A 23,159-nucleotide genomic window follows, 5' to 3' on the forward strand; every position below is an offset into this window, starting at 1 on the left:
TTTTTCAAAATAATATTCTTTATTTGGCAGAATTTATTATTAAACTTCAATACAACACAGAATTTCTCTCCTGACCGAAGGCATATTCTTTTGCTGACGCCCCCCCCCCCCGTGTTTCTGTCTCTCCAGCCCCAGCAGTCCCCACACTTATCTGGTTATTGTTGTTCTGAGACCTACTCCCCATGCGACGCGGTTCCTTTCTTTCAGGGGAGCAATGTGACGGGCGGGGATCTGGGTGGGCGGGGATCTGGGCAGGCGGGCGGGTGGGCGGGCAGTGGGATTGCAGGGGCAAATGCAAGTTTTGCAATATATATAATATATATCTGCAAGTAATACCATCTCACCGCCAAAAATTACAAAATCCTGCTCTGGTGCCCTCCTGAATATATCAATACAGTATTGGCGAAACAGCGACACTCACAGGTACAGTACTATCATGTAAGACTTCAAATGACAAACAGTGTCTCTGTCCACCGTTTCAGTCCATCAGGACTTTTATTAGGAACATTCTTGCTAAAAGTCCAGATGGACTGAAACTTTGGACAAAGACACTGTCTGCCATTTGAATTCTTGCATTTAAGTACCCATGAGTGACGCTGTTTCTCCAATACTGTGTATATATATATATATATATATAAATGCACACACACACACACACATATATATATATATCAGAGATATGTACTGGATATATAAAACACACACACGATACACATACACACACACACACAAGATTCACACACACACACATGATTCCCCCAACTTGTGCTACACACAGCCTAATGCATCAATTTATATAGGTGAAGCAGGTGCCTTACCTGCAGCTGGAGACGGAATGCAGTGGCTGACTGAGCACTCAAACGACCCACGTAAATTGCCTGGGAGGAGCTGTGTGCCGCCGCATCATACCTACATTCTGCCATCTCCGTGGCTATGAGGAGCTGCTGCGCATGCGTAGCAGCTCCCTTCACAGCCTGTTAGGAGCTCCAGTGAGATGGAGACAAGAATCTCCGTCTCACAAAAAAAAAAATACACTCGTTTAGTGGCGGCAATTGACTGGCAGGCAGGAGGGGGGTTTCTATATACTGAATCCCCTCTGCCTTTGCTACTGGGATTGTGGACGGGTCCCTTCTGTCCGGGCCAGGGACTCCAGTCCCGGCAGTCCCCCCCTGATGGCGGCCCTGGATATTGTTATCGTTCATATCGTCCTGTTTCTGGCCCCTTCAAACGACCAAAGATGGTCGATGCACGGACATGAATGGTTGATATAGATATCGACCATCGCCCATGCATGCAGGCCAACATGATCGATATTGACCATGGTAGCCTATTTACTATAGGGACCCGCGATCACTGATCCTGGGTCATTAAAGTAGTTGGGGGGTTGCTGCATGTGCTGGATGTTCGATCCAGCACATGCAGGACGATCTGACAATGATCATCTGATCATTGTCTGATCATTATTTCGCTCCGTGTGTACGGAGCTTTAGTCTTCTCACTTCTCCTGTGGGAATATTTCCTGTATAATAACTGTATTTATAGTGTAGATAAGTACTAGAATCTAATGGCTTATTGACATTGATAGAAATAATTATTATCCCTTTCTGAAAGGGTGACATCCAGGAAAATAACAGTGGAATAGTCAAATTGCTGTGTAAAATTTAAATAAAAGTGTTTGTGTTTAACTGTTCAACTCATTCAAAAGCTAAATCGACACAACTCTTCCCATTGATAATAAAAAGTTCATCAATATAAAGGCCATAGCGCACCAGGTTCATTCCATAGGGTGCTGAAGCCTCCTCATGCAGAGGTTAGCAAAGTTGGACACAGATCTGGTGCCCATGGCTGTCCCCATTGTCTGGGCTTCAACTCCAGCTTGTTGAGAGATATATGAGTAAAAAAAAAGCTTCATATAGAGTAAGAAAACAATATCCCGAGTACCAGCTCACTATTTCCACAAGTTTCAAGAAGTAAAGTTAGAGATGAGTAAACTGATATCGGAAATTATATGGCACCCAATGAAAATTTCTTGGTGTGACAGGAAGTTATACTCTTTCTTTGGTATCACCCCTTTGGCAAGGGCCAGATCCAACAGCTCTTTCAGTTCCTACAACAAACCATTGGGATCCATAGACAGTACTTCATAAAAAGAGATTCCCTAATATAATCTTCTATATCAAAGATCAAGGGCCAGATGTACTAAGCCTTGGAGAGTGATAAATTGGAGAGAGATAAACTACAAACCAATCAGCTCCTAACTATCATTTTTCAAACACAGCCTGTAAAGTGACAGTTAAGAGCTGATTGGTTGGTACTTTATCTCTCTCCACTTTAACAGTCTCCAAAGCTTAGTAAATCTTCCCCCATGACTCCACCTTCCTTGTCAGCAGGTCTATTCATCATAAGTAGAATTTCTCTGGAGGTAATTAGGTTTAGAACTCACATGGAGTTCTACCTAATTACCGGAGGAATTCATCTTTCCTCCTCCCTATAACTATCTATTCCAAAAAGCTGTCATTTTTGCGATTACAGCTTTTCAGGAAATAGATAGTTATCCCTATCTACACTAACTTACTGCAGCTGGAAGCAGTGCTGCGCATGCGCTGTTACATCTGTAAAACCAGCGCATGCGCAGCACTGCTTGCAGCTGCGGTAATTCTGTGTGCCAAAACCCCCTCCCTCCTCCGCTCACCTCTCCCTCGTCCCCGGCTTACCTGCCAGTTGCAGCCGCCTCCGGCTCCATCTGGTGTTCTGACACGTGTTCTCCAGGCAGAATACAGTAAAGTTTAGAAAAAAAAAGTTTTGTTTTTTTTTCTAAACTTTACTGTGCTCTGCTGGAGAACACGTGTCAGAACAGCCACCGGAGCCAGAGGAGAGACCAAGGAGCGCCGGAGGGAGCGGAGGAGGACTTACCCACGATGACACAGATAAGTGTCACCTACTATACGCCACTTCACAGTGGCAGATGGTAACTCCATCAAATTCCGAAAATAAATAATTTTCGGAATTTGATGAATAGCATAATTTCCATATCCCCATACTAATGTACTAATGTACTAACCCATACTAATGTACTAATGTATGGGGAGTATGGAAATTAACGCAGGGGGACTTAACCAGCAGATATCAGTGTTATCTCCTGTGTTAAGTGTCTTCATGAATACTAAAATAACGGTAATTAAGGAAAATGTCCTTAAAAACATTATTTTAGTGTTGATGAATAGGCCCCTTAGTTACAAGGGAGGTGTCATCCCGAAGTTTTTCAGGGACTCTTTTTTCAATTCTAGAGAGAGATTAACCTTCTCCCAATCACTGTCCGCATGTTTGAAATCAACCATTGTGGTGTTATGGGTAATGGGGGATTTAAACAGTGTCCTGTCATTCTTCACATTGGACTTGTTTCCATCATTAATATTAAATTCAGCATTCTTAAGGGGCCTATCCATTAGAAGACTTTCTGCACGATGCGACCAAAAACAGGAGGTTTTGGTCGGAACGTGCAGAAAGTCTGCTAGTGGGTAGCCGGCAAGGACCAGCCATGCGCGTGCACGCTGGGTCCTTGCCGACCCCGACTATCTCTCCAACATGCCAGTCAACCTGACGACAGTCGTCAGGTTCGGCATGTTAGGAGATAAGAAGCTGGATGTGCAGCAGCGGCAGCACTGGAAAGACGTTCAGTGAACGTCTTTCAGTGCCGCTCAGCACCCGGCGACTTGAAGGTCTGAACGCTAGTCGTTCAGACCTTCCAAGTCTATAAATGGATAGGCCCCTTTACCCATCACATTTACATTATTTTTATCCAAAAGATCTTCCAAGATTGATAAACAATTGAATTAATCACTATGTAAAGTAATAGGGTGCCATCAAGGGCTGGGTACGGGATCCCGGAGGTCAGGATGCCGATGGTCAGAATACCAACAGCGGCATCCCGACAGTCAGAATCCCGACACTACAAGGTAAGGGCCCTAATGCTAACCCTTACCCTAACCTAACCCTCTCTCTTTGATGCCTAACCCTAACCTCCCCCTAGTGCCTGATCCTAACCTCCCTCTCCCTGCACCCTAAACTTAATCCTCCCCCCTTAGTGCCTAACCCTAACCCTCCCCCTAGTGCCTATCCCTAGCCCTAAAGCTAACCCTCCCCTAACCCCGATACTTACCTTCGGGATGCCGGCGGTCGGAATACTGGAGCCGGGATTCCGACGCTGTGGGAATTTCGGCGCTGGTATTTTGACCGTCAGCATCCCGCACACCGGGATGCTGACTACATTGCACCATCAGTATTAGTCCTCCTTTCAATATTCACACTTGATCTTATATGCTGTGTCCATCGACATGTCAAAAAATGTAATCTGCCTGGATAATAGAAATCTCTGAAGGCAGATTTCTCCTTTAAATTAGTAATTCTAGAGCATTATTCTCCATCTATCCCCTTCCCCCAATATTTGTATTTAGAAAGATGGGTTGTTGGTAAAGTCTTAAGTAGTAGAAAAACAAAAATAAATGGAAATAAATAAAATAAAATCATCTCTATGCTGCCACCTGGTCAGTGCCGCTTTAGGCAGGAGCCTAAACTGCCTATAGAGTGTAGATGAGCAAAGCTATAGCAGAATTTCATGCAAAACCAGCCTTCCATTGGAACGGGCCCCTCCGCAGAGGTGTGATGTCCCGGTGATTTGATTTTGTTTGATTGTATTTGAGTCTTTTTTTTTTTTAATCATTGTCATGTGCCATTTACTCACCAATAATCTATTGCTGAACCGTCAGCCACTTCATGCTCACTGTAAGGTTGATTCTTTTTTTTATACAGATAACACTTTCTTATATAGCTTTTATGTTGTACTGTATGTTATATACAATGTCTGGGCTTTTCTAGTACAATTTAAATTTGTTAACGTGTAATGAATTATGAACATTTTTTTGTGGTTGTACTTTGTTGTCAGCGAAGGCCATTAAAGAATATAGAGTGTAAGCTTACATTAAACAGTTTTAAGTAATCAGAGTTAGTATAATGTAGGTGAGCCATACATGCTTACGCTCACAGGCACTCCCGGTAGAGTAGACCAACATTCCGGGTCCTGGTTTAAGGGCATGTTGGCATGATTCACATTGAACTGTAACTTTGTGGCCCAGTCACTGCTGCCCGATGCCACAAATCTCAGCACCGCGCAGAATGGGGAGTGGCCGTGATGACACAATTTAAAAGTAAGCAAGTATGAGGCAAGCACCTATGTGCTAGGCCGACAAATAGGCACATTTGTACAGTACATCAATACATCTTCTGTACAATCACATAGTCTAGTTCATAACTGGCCCCCTCTTACTGAACACATATCATGAACACGTATTATTCTTTTTTATATTATATACTGTATGTATTGTATTTATATGCGTATTAGATCTCTGTAATATTTCCCTTGTTTGAGTCACTGTGCTCAACTTATATATATTTAGTTATTGCAAAAATACAATAATAAATGGTTTTATTTTAGCACATTTTCCAGATAGTCTGAATCTTGTTGCATATATTCGATGCTAATGGTCTTTCATGCTTTTATAGGTGTGGATTTCTGCGCACCGGGAGGACACGACTGTGAGCATATCTGCGCAGCAACGGCGACATCGTATTACTGCAAGTGTCGTGAAGGCTACACTCTGAACCCAGACAAGAAGACCTGTTCACGTAAGGATGTTATATCACTTCCAGGCGATGGAGGAAGCCATTTTGTATCTATGACCACTAGAAACTTAGGACATCATCATGCTCTTTGTGCCCACAAAATGGCTGATTTGGCTGTGTGCATGCGATAGGAACATATAGCTTCAAACAAACTTTCCCATTTTACCACAGGTTATATAAATATATATATATATATATATATATATATATATATTTATACATATAGTAATTTTGGACTTGAGGAGCCTGTGCATGGAGATTATTTTGACTACAAATTGACACAACTGAAATACGTGGCAGACATCTGAAAGGGTAAAATACAGTGATGCCTTCTTGTATTATAGGATGACTAAAAGTGTTGCTAGACTTTAGAGCACTTTAAATATATATATATTACTTGATGCCTATGCAACGTTTCGGTCCATCCGGATCTTTGTCAAGCTTGCAACCTTGTGCACAATCACAACATAGGTTCAAAGGAGGCATGTTGGAACCCTTTGATTGTATACAAGGTTGAGAGTGTCTTCTCTCTACACTGTATGTATTACTGCACCCTTCTGCTGCTGGATATCAGCTGTGCACCCCGTTGTTGTCTGAAGATGAAATGAGAGTGCAGGACTTGGATTTATTACATTTATATGCTAACGTATGTTATTGCTCAGCGGAACTAATTTTACAAAGACATCTGATATTGTGATGTATATTTGATATGTGGTATTTGTCTTTGTGCGCCATCTATTGGATTGACATATATACTGCAATTTCATGAGTCAAGATAAGCTGCCGGTTTAGTGCTTAAATATAGTTGGATATTCCTACAAAATAGATCTTGAGATATACATATTGTGAACCACTTTAGGGAAAGAAGCACAGACACCAGCAGTTTTACAAGTCTTGTGTGACTTTTATTTCCAGCAGCCACATGCAATGCTCAGCTTGTTGGCCCTTTAAACCCACTCCAGAGCTCTGGACTAGTCATACAGCATATCTGGCATGGACTCCCTAAAACTAACTTAATTTCAACAGCCCTGACTATCACCTGGCCACATACTGGTGCAGGAGCACTAGTTTAAACATCTAGCCCAGCTAAATAGAGAAGTTACTTCCTGAAGTTATTGAGGTGGAGCCCATACCCTGCTCCCAGGAAAACCCGGATTATGGACTTCACCCAGGTTGTGAGCCTGAAACAATGGGTTCTTCCAGGTTCCAGACCGCCTTTTAATGCCTTGAGCTGTGGCACCTGAGTCTCTCTGCCACAATATCTATGTATTTCTATATGCATACATATATAACTGTTTGCGTTCGGGGTATGCAATACATATATATATATATATATATATATATATATATATATATATATTTATACATATAGTAATTTTGGACTTGAGGAGCCTGTTCTAATCTCGATAGTCTCGATAGTTCATAAACAGTCCCTAAAAGTATATTTATCCCCCAAAAATGTATTTATGTACATCTCATCATTTTTGACTTGAGAAGCCTGCACACTGCAGGTGCTGAGGGCCCGGTTCAGACCCACTCGCTAGGTTGTGTTCGCCAGGCTGCGTTCGCTCATAGCTGGCGATGGTTTGCAAAGTGTGCATGTGTACGCATCGCAGTGCATGTGTGCGAACTAGTCCAGGCGATCAGGAAACGTTCGCTTGCAGCACATAGACAGCTCGCTAGACTGAGTGGCAGGACAAGCCGTTAGAGGGTGGTACAGGGGTTGGTCGATGGAAGTGGGGGAGTGGTGGTGCGAACGCAGGCGTGTCTGAGCATCTTAATGTCGTTATTAGAAGTGTGCATAATTATTACAGAGCGTCATAATACACGTCACTTGGTTGTATTTCACACTGAAGCACTCGCAGTGCTTGCGGTAGGGTATGGGCAACCATAAGTGCTGCAATCGCATCCGATGGTACTCGATAGTACCGATGGCTGCATACACTTAGTAGAGATGACGTGCATTAGTGGGCGTCTTAAGACATGCTAGTGGGAGTCTGCATACCCAGTGCAATTGCACGTCAAGACATGCCAATGCCTTGCCGTGCAATCGCCGGCCTTTGCAGAATTTGCGTATGCTGGGTGCGTGCAAACGCAACTAGCGAGCGGGTCTGAATCGTGCCCTGAGTGTCAAGCGTCTGGTTTTTCCTTTATTGCTTCACTCCCTGATGTCACCTTGACATAATATATACCTCAGTTTCTTTCTAGGTGACTAAGCTATGCAATATTGAAAACGCCATCCATTTTCATCCCGTAGTTTTTGCGTGATGCAAGAATGAACAGGTAGACAGACAAACAGAAATTCGGAAAAAAAAAATATATTTTTCCATAGTTCATACACCCAAGGGGTACATCTCTCCCCCAAAAAATTCTATGCAGACACAACCATTATAACTTTATTATAAGTATAAATAGATATATCATATATATTCATGTTAAATTTGTCCTTTTATAACAGGTGTAAATGTATGCGCCCCGGGAAGACATGACTGCGAACATATCTGTGTGGCAACTGGGACACATTATCAATGTAAATGTTCTCCTGGGTATACGCTCAATCCAGACAAAAGAACCTGTTCACGTAAGCAGCTCCTAGTATAATGTCCTTTCCTACTTTGATTTTCTTTCTGCGTTTTCACATTTCTTTGTCTTATGTACAGCATGTACACTAACGTGCATAAAGTCATGGGATAGCAGTATATAAAGGTAATGGTAGGTGGCCTCACCATACTGTGATATCCTGGAAATTCCCAGACCTGCATCGGTGGTAATCTGACATCTCGTGACACAGTTTGAACACCGGCTAGGCAGCTCGTGGCAAGGTGAATTATCAGAGTTTGAACGTGGCATGACAGTGGGTGCCCGACGAATGGGACATTCCATTTGCAAAGTTCTGCGGACATTCAACATTCCTCAATCTACGGTGTCATGTGTGTACAGGAGATACCTCAAGGAAAGCATTACCACCCACTGTGGACAGAGCAGTTTGCTTAATGATTGTGACCAGATGCATCTTGCTAGAATTGTCCGTGGTTACAGATAAGTGACACGGTCTTAAATCACATCCACATTCAATGCAGGAGGTGCCAGAAGCATATTCAGCAGATCTGTGCACCATTATTTAGCTTCCATGGGATATGAAAGCAAAAGACCACACCAAAGTGCCCATGTTAATACTACGACACCGGACACAGTGCCTCACCTGGTCTCGTGACTGAACCCTGGAGGACTTGTGGCATGGTCCGATGTGGCATGGTCTGATGAGTCATGGTTCCAGTTGTTTCGGGCTGATGGTAGGGTTTGGGTGTGGCTCAGACCCCATGAGGCCATGGACCTGCTGTTATAAGGCACTATGCAGGCTGGTGGTGATTCAATAATGGTGTGGGTTGTGTTCACATGCATGGGTTGAGACCACTGGTCCGCCTTAACACGTCATTGACTGGTAACCACTACATTGCATTACTTGATAACCATTTGCAGCCCTTCATGGACTTAATGTATATCCACAACAATGCAATATTCCATCAGTATGATGCACCATGTCATCAGTCCCAAGTTGTCCAGAATTGGTATGGAGGAGCATTCTGGAGAGTTCCGACGAGCATTGTGGCCACCACGTTCACCCGACATGAACACCATAGAGCATTTATGGGACGTGGTTGAGAGCTCCATTCGCACCCAAGATCCTGCACCTACAGATATGAGGGAGGTGTGGGAAGTTATCCAGATGGCATGGGCCAACATCTCCATTGGTCTTCCATACATTTGTTGAATCAATGCCACCTCAAGTTGCTGGACTTCGCTGGGCTAGAGTGGTTCTACAGGATACTAGACATCTATCTCATGACTTTTGGCACTTCATTGTATATGTAATGTCCCTTTACACTGCACTGCATACTGTAGAATAGCTTCATGCTAGCTGATGCTCTTCATATGATGCGAATAGAATAGCTACACCACATATGTGTATATGTGTGTGTATATGTGTATATGTGTATATATGTATATGTATATATATATATATATATATATATATGTCAGGTCCATAAATATTGGGACATTGACAGAATTTTCAGATTTTGGCCTCTATTCACCACCACAATGGTTTTGAAATGAAACAAACAAGATGTGCTTTAACTGCAGACTTTCAGATTTAATTTGAGGGTAATTACATCCAAATCAGGTGAACGGTGTAGGAATTACAACAGTTTCAATATGTACCTCCCATTTTTTAAGCGGCCAAAAGTAATGGGACTATCAACTCAAAAGCTATTTCATGGACAGGTGTCGACTATTCCCTCGTTATTTCATTATTAATTAAGCAGGTAAAAGGTCTGGAGTTGATTCTAGGTGTGACATTTGCATTTGGAATCAGTTGCTGTCAACTCTCAATATGAGATCCAAAGAGCTGTCACTATCAGTGAAGCAAGCCATCATTAGGCTGAAAAATCAAAACAAACCGATCAGAGAGATAGCAAAAACATTAGGTGTGGCCAAATCAACTGTTTGGAACATTCTTAAAAAGAAAGAATGCACCGGAGAGCTCAGCAACACCGGAAGACCACGGAAAACAACTGTGGTGGATGACAGAAGAATTATTTCCCTGGTGAAGAAAAACCCCTTCACAACAGTTGGCCAAATCAAGAACACTCTCCAGGAGGTAGATGTATATGTGTCAAAGTCAACAATCAAGAGAAGACTTCACAAGAGTGAATATAGAGGGTTCACCACAAGATGCAAACCATTGGTGAGCCACAAAACAGGAAGACCAGATTAGAGTTTGCCAAACAACATCTAAAAAAGCCATTACAGTTCTGGAACAACATCCTATTGACAGACAAAGATCAACTTGTACCAGAGTGATGGGAAGAGAAGAGAAGGAAAGGAACTGCTCATGATCCAAAACATACCACCTCATCAGTGAAGGTGTCATGGCGTGGGCATGTATGGCTGCCAATGGAACTGGTTCCCTTGTATTTATTGATGATGTGACTGCTGACAAAAGCAGCAGAATGAATTCTGAAGTGTTTCGGGCAATATTATATGCTCATATTCAGACAAATGCTTCAGAACTCATTGGACGGCGCTTCACAGTGCAGATGGACAATGACCCGAAGCATACTGCAAAAGCAACCAAAGAGTTTTTTAAGGCTAAAAAGTGGAATGATATGCAATGGCCAAGTCAATCCCCTGACCTGAATCCGATTGAGCATGCATTTCACTTGATGAAGACAAAACTGAAGGGAAAATGCCCCAAGAACAAGCAGGACCTGAAGACATTTGCAGTAGAGGCCTGGCAGAGCATCACCAGGGATGAAACCCAGCGTCTGGTGATGTCTAAGCGTTCCAGACTTCAGGCTGTAATTGCCTGCAACAAAGTATTTAAAAGTGAAAGTTAGATTTAGAATTGTTTAGTTTGTCCCATTACTTTTGGCCCCTTTAAAAAGTGGGAGGCACATATAGAAACCGTTGTAATTCCTACACCGTTCACCTGATTTGGATGTAATTACCCTCAAATTAAATCTGAAAGTCTGCAGTTAAAGCACATCTTGTTTGTTTCATTTCAAAGCCATTGTGGTGGTGAATAGAGGCCAAAATATGAAAATTCTGTCAATGTCCCAATATTTATGGACCTGACTGTATATATGTGTGTGTATTTGTGTGTGTGTGTATGTATGTGTGTGTATATATATATATATATATATACACACAAAGGTACCCTATTATTTGCGCTAAAAGTATTGATGATACTGATATGTAACCAACACTTAAATCTAATAGAGTGGATGGCTGCACCTTTCACCTAATATCTCTGTTAGACAGATATGGAGGGAAATGGAAACCAAGAAAGAAGAGAAAGGGCGCTCTAATGTACAGAATATAAAAATATATTAAAATACAAAATGTGTAAATAATACAAACTGAATAATTAAAAAATCAACAATTAATGCAGCAATGAAGCTACTTCAATGATCAGTCCTAGATGTCGACACAAAGGATGAATCTCCCTTTTGTTTCCCATAGAGTGGATTTATTTAGTCCTTTGTTGGTCTTTAAATGATTTTGTAGAGGTCAAAAACCCTGTTTTCAGGGTTAACAATGATTCCTTGTAATGTTACAATACCTCAAACACTAGTCAAAGCATGATGGAGACCCAACACGTTTCGTCTCCACATGGGACTTCATCAGGGGTACATCATCAAATGATTGTATTATCAATCCTATTAATAGTCAGGAAAATGTGAACACTGATCAAATGATCCTAAGATCTGTTTACGGAGAATAGACTGGAGTAGTGTTTCAGTGTTTCAGGCATTTGCAGCAGAAACACTTGTCAGCAGTATTTTGCAGGAGTGGAACAGGATTATTGCTTCTGAGCAATCCTTACCTGGGAGTATAAATCCATCCACTATATAAAGTGCATCTACTCCAGTCTTTTCTCCGTAAACAGATCTTAGGATCATTTGATCAGTGTTCACATTTTCCTGACTATTAATAGGATTGATAATACAGTCATTTGATGATGTTCCCCTGATGAAGTCCCATGTGGGGACGAAACGCGTTGGGTCTCCATCGTACTGTGACTAGTGTTTGATGGTATTTTTCAGTAACATTACAAGGAATCATTGTTAACCCTGAAAACAGGATTTATGACCTCTACAAAATCATTTAAAAACCAATAAAGGACTCAATAAAACTAAAGGGAGATTCATCCTTTGTGTCGACATCTAGGACTGATCATTGAAGTAGCTTCATTGCTGCATTAATTGTTCATTTTTTATTTATTCAGTTTGTATCATTTACACATTTTGTATTTTATTATATTTTTATATTCTGTACATTAGAGAGCGCCCTTCCTCTTCTTTCTTGAGAGATATATATATATATATATATATTCTATATCTCATCAGGCTTCTTAAACAACTTGAGGAAGATGTATTTATGTATTTTATGGTACTGAGTGCTGCTGTTCATTTCCCCTGCTATGAGTTTACACACTAGTGGCTCTTTCTGATAAAGCGATTCAATTCAGCACAATGTTGAATAGCGCCCGGAATGCATGCCCAGAGCTATTCAATTGACCTCGCTGTTTACCCCCGACTAGAGGATTTCTGCTTGCAACCTCCTGAGATGCGAGCTGGAATCCGACTAAACTAGTGCCGCAATGCTGTTTTCGGGTTTAGCGTGTGCGCTAACAGCATCGCGGCTGGCACTCAAGTCGTAGAATGCAGGTAACCACGACTAAACACCCAACTTAAGGCGCAGTAACTTGCATTTCTAGACTTAAGTGCAGGGTGCGATGGAGACAATTGAATAGCACCGGGAACTCATTCCCAGCTCTATTCAGAATGCGCTGAATTGAATCACCCCCTTAGAGTCACAGTTTTGGAGCTGAGAGGAACAATTTGTAATATTTAGCTTTTGCATAAAACGAATCTCAAAAAATGGACCAGGTCTGACAATACTTTAATCATACAATTTCTTTGCATTTACTATTGTGTCACTTTTTGTCTCAATTACTTTGTAACAGTCTGTTGTCTTGTGTCCATTATGGTTTCACCAGGAATCACTACGGGGGAACTTGTAAAATTCAAATTGCTCCATGCTGACCCTTTGATACGAATGGAAAACTCTCATCCCATAGGAGTCCTTACAATCTGAATGCGTTACATAAAGTGTTTTCTGAGCATAAGCTCCATGTTGAAAGTTGAGTGCTCTACTGCATATACTCCACCTTACTGTCTTCATTCCCTGTGCGAAGATGGCCGCCATAGATATACATGTATGGTGACATCTTGCAACTGTGTAGAGTGGCATGGTGGGAGACGGGGAGTATCCTACATAGCTCCTAACAACTGGTTATAACCAGCTATTACACGATTCCAGCATCCTGCTCCACTACCTGCAAGCATCATACACTCATCGGCTGGTGAGCTGCACGAAACCTTGCTCTGCTCTATCACTAGTGTATATACCGCAGTGAGTAAGGCTGTACCTGCTATATCCAAATAACCCAACACCACTGGTAACTAAGTAACTGTGCTGTTCATAGTGTAAGTCATCTGCTGGTGTGTGCCTACATAACTCTGCAGTACCAACACCTGCACACACATCATTTCCAACACATGTGACAGGGGAAGTGTTGAAAATGATGTGTGTGCAGGTGTTGATACTGCAGAGTTATGTGAGCACACACCAGATGATGACTCACACTATCAACAGCCCAGTTACTAGCCCAGTTACTTAACCAGTGGTGTTGGTTTATTGAAATATAACAGGTACAGCAGTACTCACTGTTGTACATACTGGTAGATGGAGCTTGGGCACAGCAGGGTTCTACACAGCTCATCAGCCAGTAAGTATACAGATGGGTCCACATACATCTAGCCTCCTTTCGAGTTAAACAGCCTATCTAGTTGCGCCATGCCGTGGCATGACTCGTTAGCGCCAAGCGTCTTTTTGTGCATCTTTTTACCTTCAAATGCGTCTTATTCACACAGCAATGCAACTAAATAGCACACACAACTTCTGCTGATTATAATGATATGCAGCATGCCTATGTCTTTGTCTTGTGTGACTATATATAAGCAGACTGTAGACTATTTAGTGTGTGTCACATACTGATACTCCCAAAAGCAAATGATTCATTACTATTTATTACTGGTTTAATTATGACATTCCCCCTTGTTCTCAGAGGAAGCACGACGGGTCGTTCAGACAGAAGATCCCTGCAAGTGTGAAAGTCTGGTCGCTTTCCAAAGCAAAGTCAACACTTACATTGAGTCACTGACTACAAAACATATCCTTTCTGGAAGTAAGGGATCTATGTGGTGGTTTGAAATTGGTGGAGCGACCCTGCCTTATGCTTTGGTTTAACATATTATTTTGCCAACTATAAGATGCCATTTTCACCTGGTTCGTTGCCCTTGCTCCTGGCTCCATGTGCCTGGTAAGGCGGGCACCCACACCTCTACTTGTTTATTCTGTTTTGTAGCTGGAGCCATGGTCAATGTTCGATTTTGTCTGTGGGGGAAATGTATCAAACCATCTAAGGAGGACAAGTGGAGGTGTTGTCCATAGCAACCAATCAGCTTCTGATTATCATTTATCTAGTACATTATATAAAATAATAGCTATAAGCTGATTGGTTGCTGTAAGCAGCTTTTCCACCTTTCCACTTTAGAAGGCTTGCTACATCTCTCTATGTACCTTCTCTTATTGTCTCCTGGTCGGTACACTATCAGCTGATGACTGGTGGGGTTACCTAGGGAGAGATTTTTGTAGCGGCAAATGCTGGTCACCAAATAGCCTCTGTTCTCCATGTGAGTCAATAACAGCTTCTATTGGCAGGACTGGTCCATTAATTGCCATAGTGCAAGTAAGGTGGTTCAGGGCGCAACGGCATACCAAGTAGAAATTAGTAGCCGGTACACTGTATCCACTACCACCTTACTGCCTGAGCCATTAGCTGCACCGCCGAGCGAGTCACAGAACTCGGCGTCCAGACGGATCCTGGGCAGTGAGTGACTGGGGGCAGCTCAGCAGTTCCCGGAGAGCGGAGCATGCCCTCAGACTGACAAGAAACAGGGGCGTGTCGTGCAGACTCATGCCACGTCCCCCTCGTGCCGCGCACATTACCTGATCAACTGAAAACCTACTTGCGCCACTGAATATTTGAACCCATGAAGCCATATTTGATAAATCCTTTATTTGCAATACAAAACAAATACACTAAGGAGGTACAGGGGTGGAATTGAAGCAGCCAGTTGGATAAAACAAAACTGTACACACTAAATTAAACAGATACAATATAATAAAGCATTCCCACAGGAAGAACAATCTGATTACCTCATATTGCTAGATTGCTAGACTCTTCAGGGAGACAGGGAGATTGCTACTATTTCAGGGAGTCTCCCCGACAATCAGGGAGAGTTGGCAAGTATGAATACAATAGAGTATAGATTGACCTAGGGCCTGATTCGGACTTGTACGCAAACTATTGATGCATGTCTGGGATTTGCCTACGTGCATGAACCTCTATGTGCATGTGGAGAGTGGGTCCTGCGCGATTGCTTGCATTGCTTCCTAAGCTACAGCATCATTGACATGCTGCGGCCATTCAGGGGCAGGGCAGGGGCGGCAACTCTGATCGTTTAACAACCGTTATGTAGGCAAGGGCTCCTGTTGCATTAGTATATTTTCGCATCACTGCTGCGTCCAAAGATGCAGCATTGATACTTATAGCGTACAACTCTGAATCAGGCTCTTGTCTAGTAACAACACACAGCAATAAAATGACACACCAGGGAGGACAAGGATATGGGGCGTGGGTGGGACAAGTCATCAGCATGTAAGTCACAGGGAGGGGAGGCGTGATTGGGACGTGATAGTATAATGCGGCAATTAGTTTAAAAGCAAAACCAACAACTATAAATAACGCAGTAAGAAGGTTAGAGACGAGCAAAATTGGGGCAAAAGCTCACAAATCAAGTTCCGTTGTGGAACAGCCCTCTTTGCAGAGGTGCAAATTTTCGGTCAAACAATTAAATCAATTTTATTTCACAATGCTATTCCCCACTGCAGCCCTCATTCATATTTGGAAGCAAATGTATAATATCATCAGAGAAATAAAGTTGCATTTTGCAACCTATTCTGAATTGACCACAGACGCAAAATGCATAGGCAGTAAATGCACATCTCTCCCATGCAAGTAACAGGATATGCCAGGAATACGGCAGCAGGTGTCGATTGACTATGAGCAGTGACGGATCTTACCTAGGGGCTGCAAGGCTGCAGTCCCCCCCAAAAAAATCCGGCACTTCAGTGAGCCAGTGCAGTCCGTGACTGCAATGACTTCACTGTGACTGGAGGTGGCTTCCCATTGGAAGCGCCACCTGCCAGTCACACTGAAGACAGGTAGCCATGGGGAGGTGTCTCCTCCCCCTGGGACTGCCAGTCCGGGCTGCGATCAGCAGAGAACGGCTTCCATTGGAAGCCGCTGCTCTGCCTTTCGGGCAGCCCTACAGGGCTTTTCAGGGCTGCAACCAACGCAACGCCGAGAAGCTGGTGTTAGGCGTGCGCATGCGTGGCGCCACTGCCGCTCATGCGTCGGTCCCGACGCCTCCCAGATTAATTGAGCTAGCGCTGGGACCCAAGCCAGCAGCAGCGGAAGCCCCTCTCAGGTAAGAGGGCAGGAGGCGCTGCTGACTGTGAGTACAAAAGATGGTAAAAATTGCAATACACAATGCATACACATTACAGTAAATGGCCGGGGGTGCAGTTAATAAGTGCCCAATTTGATTGAAGCTAAATGCTTATCCAACAAAATGCAACTATAACATTTTATATATTTTTTATATAAACAACACTAATAAACATATGGGCAGCCTTCCCCATACCAAACAGAGGAGTAAACATATGTTATTTTTGTAAAACGAGTATTCAGTACCATGGTATCTTGTGTTTAAAGCACAGCTGCAGCACTTTAACTTAAGTTGCATTAATGGGTGCGGCACATTACACAAATCAGACATGGAAGATTAGGTTTGTATCGGGGAGAAATTAATAAATGATGAATACTATACAGTGCATCCGGAAAGTATTCACAACGCTTCACTTTTTCCACATTTTGTTATGTTACAGCCTTATTCCAAAATGGAATAAATTCATTTTGTCCTCAAAATTCTACACATAATACCCCATAATGACAACGTGTAAAAAGTTTTTAGATTTTTGCAAATTTAATTAAAAAAAATAAAAAAAAAACTAAGAAATCAGATGTACATATGTATTCAGAGCCTTTGCTCAATACTTTGTTGATGCACCTTTGGCAGCAATTACAGCCTCAAGTCTTTTTGAATATGATGCCACAAGCTTGGCACACCTATCTTTGGCCAGTTTCGCCCATTCCTCTTTGCAGCACCTCTCAAGCTCCATAAGGTTGGATTGGAAGTGTCGGTGCACAGCCATTTTCAGATCTCTCCAGAGATGTTCAATCGGATTCAAGTCTGGGCTCTGACTGGGCTACTCAAGGACATTCACAGAGTTGTCCTGAAGCCACTCCTTTGATATCTTGGCTGTGTGCTTAGGGTCATTGTCCTGCTGAAAGATGAACCGTCGCCCCAGTCTGAGGTCAAGAGCAGTCTGGAGCAGGTTTTCATCCAGAATGTCTCTGTAAATTGCTGCATTCATCTTTCCCTCTATCCTGACTAGTCTCCCAGTTCCTGCCGCTGAAAAACATCCCCACAGCATGATGCTGCCACCACCATGCTTCACGGTAGAGATGGTATTGGCCTGGTGATGAGTGGGGCCTGGTTTCCTCCAAACATAACGTCTGGCATTCACGCCAAAGAGTTCAATCTTTCTCTCATCATGGTCTGAGAGTCCTTCAGGTGCATTTTGGCAAACTCCAAGTGGGCTGCCATGTGTTTTTTACTAAGGAGTGGCTTATGTCTGGCCACTCTACCATACAGGCCTGATTGGTGGATTGCTGCAGAGATGGTTGTCCTTCTGGAAGGTTCTCCTCTCTCCACAGAGGAATGCTGTAGCTCTGACAGAGTGACTATCAGGTTCTTGGTCACCTCCCTGACTAGGGCCCTTCTCCCCCGATCGCTCAGTTTAGACGGCCGGCCAACTCTAGGAAGAGTCCTGGTGGTTCCAAACTTCTTCCGTTTACGGATGATGGAGGCCACTGTGCTCATTGGGACTTCAAAGCAGCAGATATTTTCTGTACCCTTCCTCAGATATCTGCCTCGAGACAATCCTGTCTCGGAGGTCTACAGACAATTCCTTGGCCTTCATGCTTGGTTTGTGCTCTGACATACACTGTCAAGTATGGGACCTTATATAGACAGGTGTATGCCTTTCAAAATCATGTCCAATCAACTGAGTTTACCACAGGTGGACGCCAATTAAGCTGTAGGAAAATCTCAAGGATGATCAGTGGAAACAGGATGCACCTGAGCTCAATTTTGAGCTTCATGGCAAAGGCTGTGAATACTTATTATGTACATGTGATTTTTTGTTTTGTAAATTTGCAAAAATCTCAAAAACTTTTTCCACGTTGTCATTATGGGGGTATCGTGTGTAGAATTTTGAGGACAAAAATTTATTTTTCCAGTTTGGAATAAGGCTGTAACAACAACGGATGCACTGTATACTTGAGACCGTACTGCATCACATTTGGAAGTATTAATCGTTTATTCATTTCTCATTTTCTGTATGTATATATGAGTACTTATTTCTCATTTATTTATATATGACACCAGCGCATTTGAATTGTCAAATTCTTTATATCTTTGCATTTACTTAGGTATTTTAGGGTAATACCATTATTTTGGCAATTTATTTGCTGCTATAGAGGGTGTTTTAGGCGCCCCAAGACCACTCCCACAACTACAACTTTGTATTGGGGGAGAGTCTCGGAAGCGTTCGCCATATGGGATCCCGGAAAATGAGGTTCGTAGCTTGCAAGAGGCCAAAAAAAAAACAGGTACCGTGGCTGGAGGAAGGGTCAAAATTATATGGTGCTAAGGGAAGACCTGACCCTTAAATCCGTTCCTGTCATAGCTAGTTTGTAACAATCAGCATTATGCCACACCACCAAAGGTTGTAGGATTAAATTGCACCCTGGGAATTCTGTGGTAGAATATGCAAATTATTCTGGGAAAGGGTACCCCAGACTCTGAAATGCCTTCATTATACCATGTACAGTATGTGGTTTATTTCAGTGCTTGATTGCAAGATTCATATTAGCTGAGCACATCTGTTAATTGTGGTTCTTGTTGACTATTTTATATTATATTGTATATTTTTTAATGTTATTCTTATGTAATCTAAAATATTATGTATATATTTTATTTAAAAAATTTCCTTAACCAAAATGCACTGGATGAACTCACAAAGGCATTACAAGTCTATGAAGGAAGAAGGAACTGAGAACACCTCAGTAGACATTTTGCTGGCCGTGGAATGACCTAAGCTTTGTGCGTTCCTGTACTGCATACTGCCGCATTGCTGTCACTTATGTTGCTGGTGCATTCCTGGAAAATACATGCAGAAAGGATGATATGGATACAGTGTTACAGCAAATACCATTTATTTTATTTATGCCCCATACTGTCAGTTTGCATTTGAAACAGTATTATTAAAATAAACATTTCCATTTTGAATTTTTCCTGGATATTAAAGAAAAAGGATGAAGGCACTTAATGAGGGAGTCTTCCATCATATTGTCTGAGGACCTAGGCTCCCTGGCCGTTTTGCACTTTGTAAATAAAGCGCCCATGTGTTAAAAACATAAATGATAAATTACAGCTCTTATTGCTCACACACTGGCCCTGATTCAGAGCCGAACACTCGCTCTGAATCTGGGCGTTTTTTTTTTTTTTTTTGGTGCGGCCTCCTGGCAGCTCGCATAGCTGTGGGTCACCACCCACAGCTATTGCAAGCGGCCAGGATGATGGTCGCGATGGTCAAGACCATCGCGACCATCGGGGCTTACGAAGAGACCCTTGTGGTAGGGTCTCGTGGCCGCAAGCCCCAGAGAGCTTCTGGCTCTAATAGAGCCTGAAGCTCTCCCACTGACATCACTGGTGATGTCAGTGGGGCCGCCCACAAAACGGCAGGCGTTCGCATGGGAACGCCTCCGTTTGTGAAGCCACCCCCCCGCCACGCCTGCAAAACGGGGCGAGCTGTCGTTCAACATCGACAGCCGCCCCTTTTGTAGTGAGCCACGGAGCGAGAGATTTTCTCTCTCGCTCCGGGGCTTGCGCACGCGCAGTGCGGCCGCAGCGCGTGCGCAGAGCACACCATCGACACGCTCGCGAGCGCTCAAGCGCTTGCGAGCGGGTCTGAATCAGGCCCACAGTGCAGGAAGCCATTTTGTGGATGAAGCAATAATTAGTGATTGGCAGTCTAAGGCTGGGTTAAAGTAGACGGAAATAAAGTACCAACCAATCAGCTCCTAACTGTCACTTTACAGGCTGTGTTTGAAAAATGACAGGAGCAGATTGGTTGGTACTTTATCTCCATCCACTTTATCTCTCTCCAAGGCTTAGTACATATACCCTTTGGTAATAATAACTTTGGCGTGCGCAGAAACTGGCACAAAGGGTGCCACTTCGGCACTTCTGCTTCCGCCGAGTCATTGACTACCCTGCCCCTTCCTCCCACTGGGACATAGACTACTGACTTGGGTGGTGAGGTGAGCCCAGGTGAGTAGTGTATGTCCCAGAGGGAGGGGAGAACAGGGTAGATCATGACCCGGCCGAGGGAGACGTCCCAAAGCGACACCCCATGTGCTGGCTTCTGCGCACGCTTAGGAATAATAACAATACATGACATAACACAGCAATCATCTAGTTTTATAGCTTATAGAATCATACAATATAATTATATACACTTCATATAATACAAATATATTATTTATCTTTATTTAGACAGAGGAAACATATCCCTGAAAGCCATATAATTAGCTAAGTGTATCCTGCAAAAATTTATATTTTTTATAGTCCAGACAAGATAATGGGTGACCCCGTGCAGTCCCTAGTTTGTTATTTTACCATGGTTAGAGAATTTGTTAAGAACGGTCAGCTATTCACACTGTATATTTATAATGGCAGCCAGTCTGTTTCTGTAGTTTTAACAGGCAATTTCATACAGAAGTGGTCTGGGGTCTTTGGACCTCATTCAGAGTCGGTCGTTGCGGCCGCACGGTCGTACGCCACCGATGTTCGCTATACTACGCATGCGTAAAGTTCGCAATGCGCGTGCGCAAACTAGCCGCTACGATCAGAAATTTCTCTCTCCTTGAACACAGCCAGGTCGGTAGTTTGAGTGACAGAATGAGGTGTTTGTGGGTGGTAACAGGGGAAGGTGCTTGAAAATGGGGGAGTGGAGATCCGAACGCAGGCGTGCCTCATTATGCGAACAGCGTTTTATGGGAGTGCATACGGATTATGGGAGTGCATAATTAACAAAGTAGCGTCATGGCACATGTGACATGGGAGGTTTTTACACTGACATGATCGTAGAGCTTAAGAGAGGGTATGGACAACCCTAAGCTCTACGACCAGTTCCGATGGTCTCGATTAATCCTTATATGCCCGGAGATGACGTGCAAAGCGTACGAGAAGGGGGCGTATTTTTTTGTTTTACGACCGCTTCCTCCTCTTAGTCTGCCAACTACCGATCCGAACTTAGGGACGCAACTTGCGAGGGATTCATTTGAATATCCGGCCCCTTTTCCCGTACGACCGTGCGGCCACTTCGACCAACTCTGAATGAGGTCCTTTGTTCTAAGGGGAGATAAGGGGGAAAATCAGTAAAGACAGAGAAAATCCCTGTACATACCGCTTCCGAGTGTGTACTGAAGGGCTTTTCTCTACCAGGCTACATATCGCGCTGCATCTGGGTCACTTAGCGCTGCCATCGATGCCTACGGCCCCAGGTGTTACTATAGGGAGAGGGTACAAGTGGTGGTGTTGCCCACAGCAACCAATTAGATTCTGTTTATCATTTCTCTATTGGATTCAGGAAAATGTGAGAAAGAATATGATTGGTTGCTATGGGAAACACCTCCACTTGTCTGTATTAGAAGCTTTAGTATCTCTACCCCTAAGTGTCAATCACTCTGCGTCCAAATACTCACTACGACCGCCGTCTCTAAGCCATTGTGACAATGCCAAAAAACATCGGCCAACTGTGCAATCATCAGCAGTGCATCCACCTCTGATTCAGGCCCTCTGTCATTAAGGGCTGAATTCAATTCAATGCGAATCGAATAGTGCCGGGAAGGATCTCCCGGAGCTATTCAATTCAGAGTGCTGTTTTGTCGGGGAAAGTCCGTTCTCATGCCCCTCGCGCCTTAAACATGGTGTTTAGTCGCAAGAACAGGCATTCTCCAACTAAGCTGCTCAGCGCACTCCTGTTTCCGTGGCGCTAAGGGCAGAAAATGGCATCGCGCTTGTAGTTTGTAAGATTTCTGCTCGCATCCCCAGGGGGGTGCAAGAAGAAATCCTTTAGCCCCCCAAACAGCGCAGTGTATTGAAAAGCTGTGTGAGCTCCCTCCCGCGGCTATTCAGCTTCGCATTGAATTTGACCCTAAGAGAGATACATAAATGGCAATTAAACTCCAACTTGCTTATTAACATAGTGAAAATGCAATTATTACTACAGGTTATAAGGTTTTATTTATGCTCCAGACCTTACTTGAATATTTTAACCCAGAGGTTCCCAACCACGGTCCTCAAGGCCCACTAACAGCAGGTTTTAAGGATAGCCATACTTGAGTACAGGTGACTTAATTAGTACCTCAGTTACTTTGATTTAACCATCTGGGCTCAAGCATGGGTATCACTAAAACCAGGATTGTTTGTGTGCCTTGAGGACCAAGGTTGGGAATCACTGTCTTAACCTGCTGTTCTTTAATTTTTTATATTTAACAGGATCCATGCCTAAAGTATGTAATTATCCATAAA

The 23,159-nt window shown here is 43.2% G+C and overlaps 1 protein-coding gene across 1 annotated transcript in view; it reads left to right on the forward strand.

Moving 5' to 3' along the window:
- The window catches only part of MATN3 (matrilin 3), a 44,708-nt gene extending 24,068 nt beyond the window's left edge, over positions 1–20,640 (forward strand). The window contains exons 4-7 of the mRNA XM_088468139.1: positions 5,560–5,682; positions 8,138–8,260; positions 14,375–14,477; positions 19,566–20,640. Coding sequence (XP_088324265.1) covers positions 5,560–5,682; positions 8,138–8,260; positions 14,375–14,477; positions 19,566–19,617 — 401 coding nt within the window. The 3' untranslated portion in view covers positions 19,618–20,640. The remainder of the gene's footprint in view (positions 1–5,559; positions 5,683–8,137; positions 8,261–14,374; positions 14,478–19,565) is intronic.
- The last annotated feature ends 2,519 nt before the right edge of the window (positions 20,641–23,159 follow it).

This window comes from Taudactylus pleione, unplaced genomic scaffold, assembly GCF_031769625.1.
Source record: "Taudactylus pleione unplaced genomic scaffold, aTauple2 ptg000081l, whole genome shotgun sequence".
NCBI classification, from domain to species: Eukaryota; Metazoa; Chordata; class Amphibia; order Anura; family Myobatrachidae; genus Taudactylus; species Taudactylus pleione.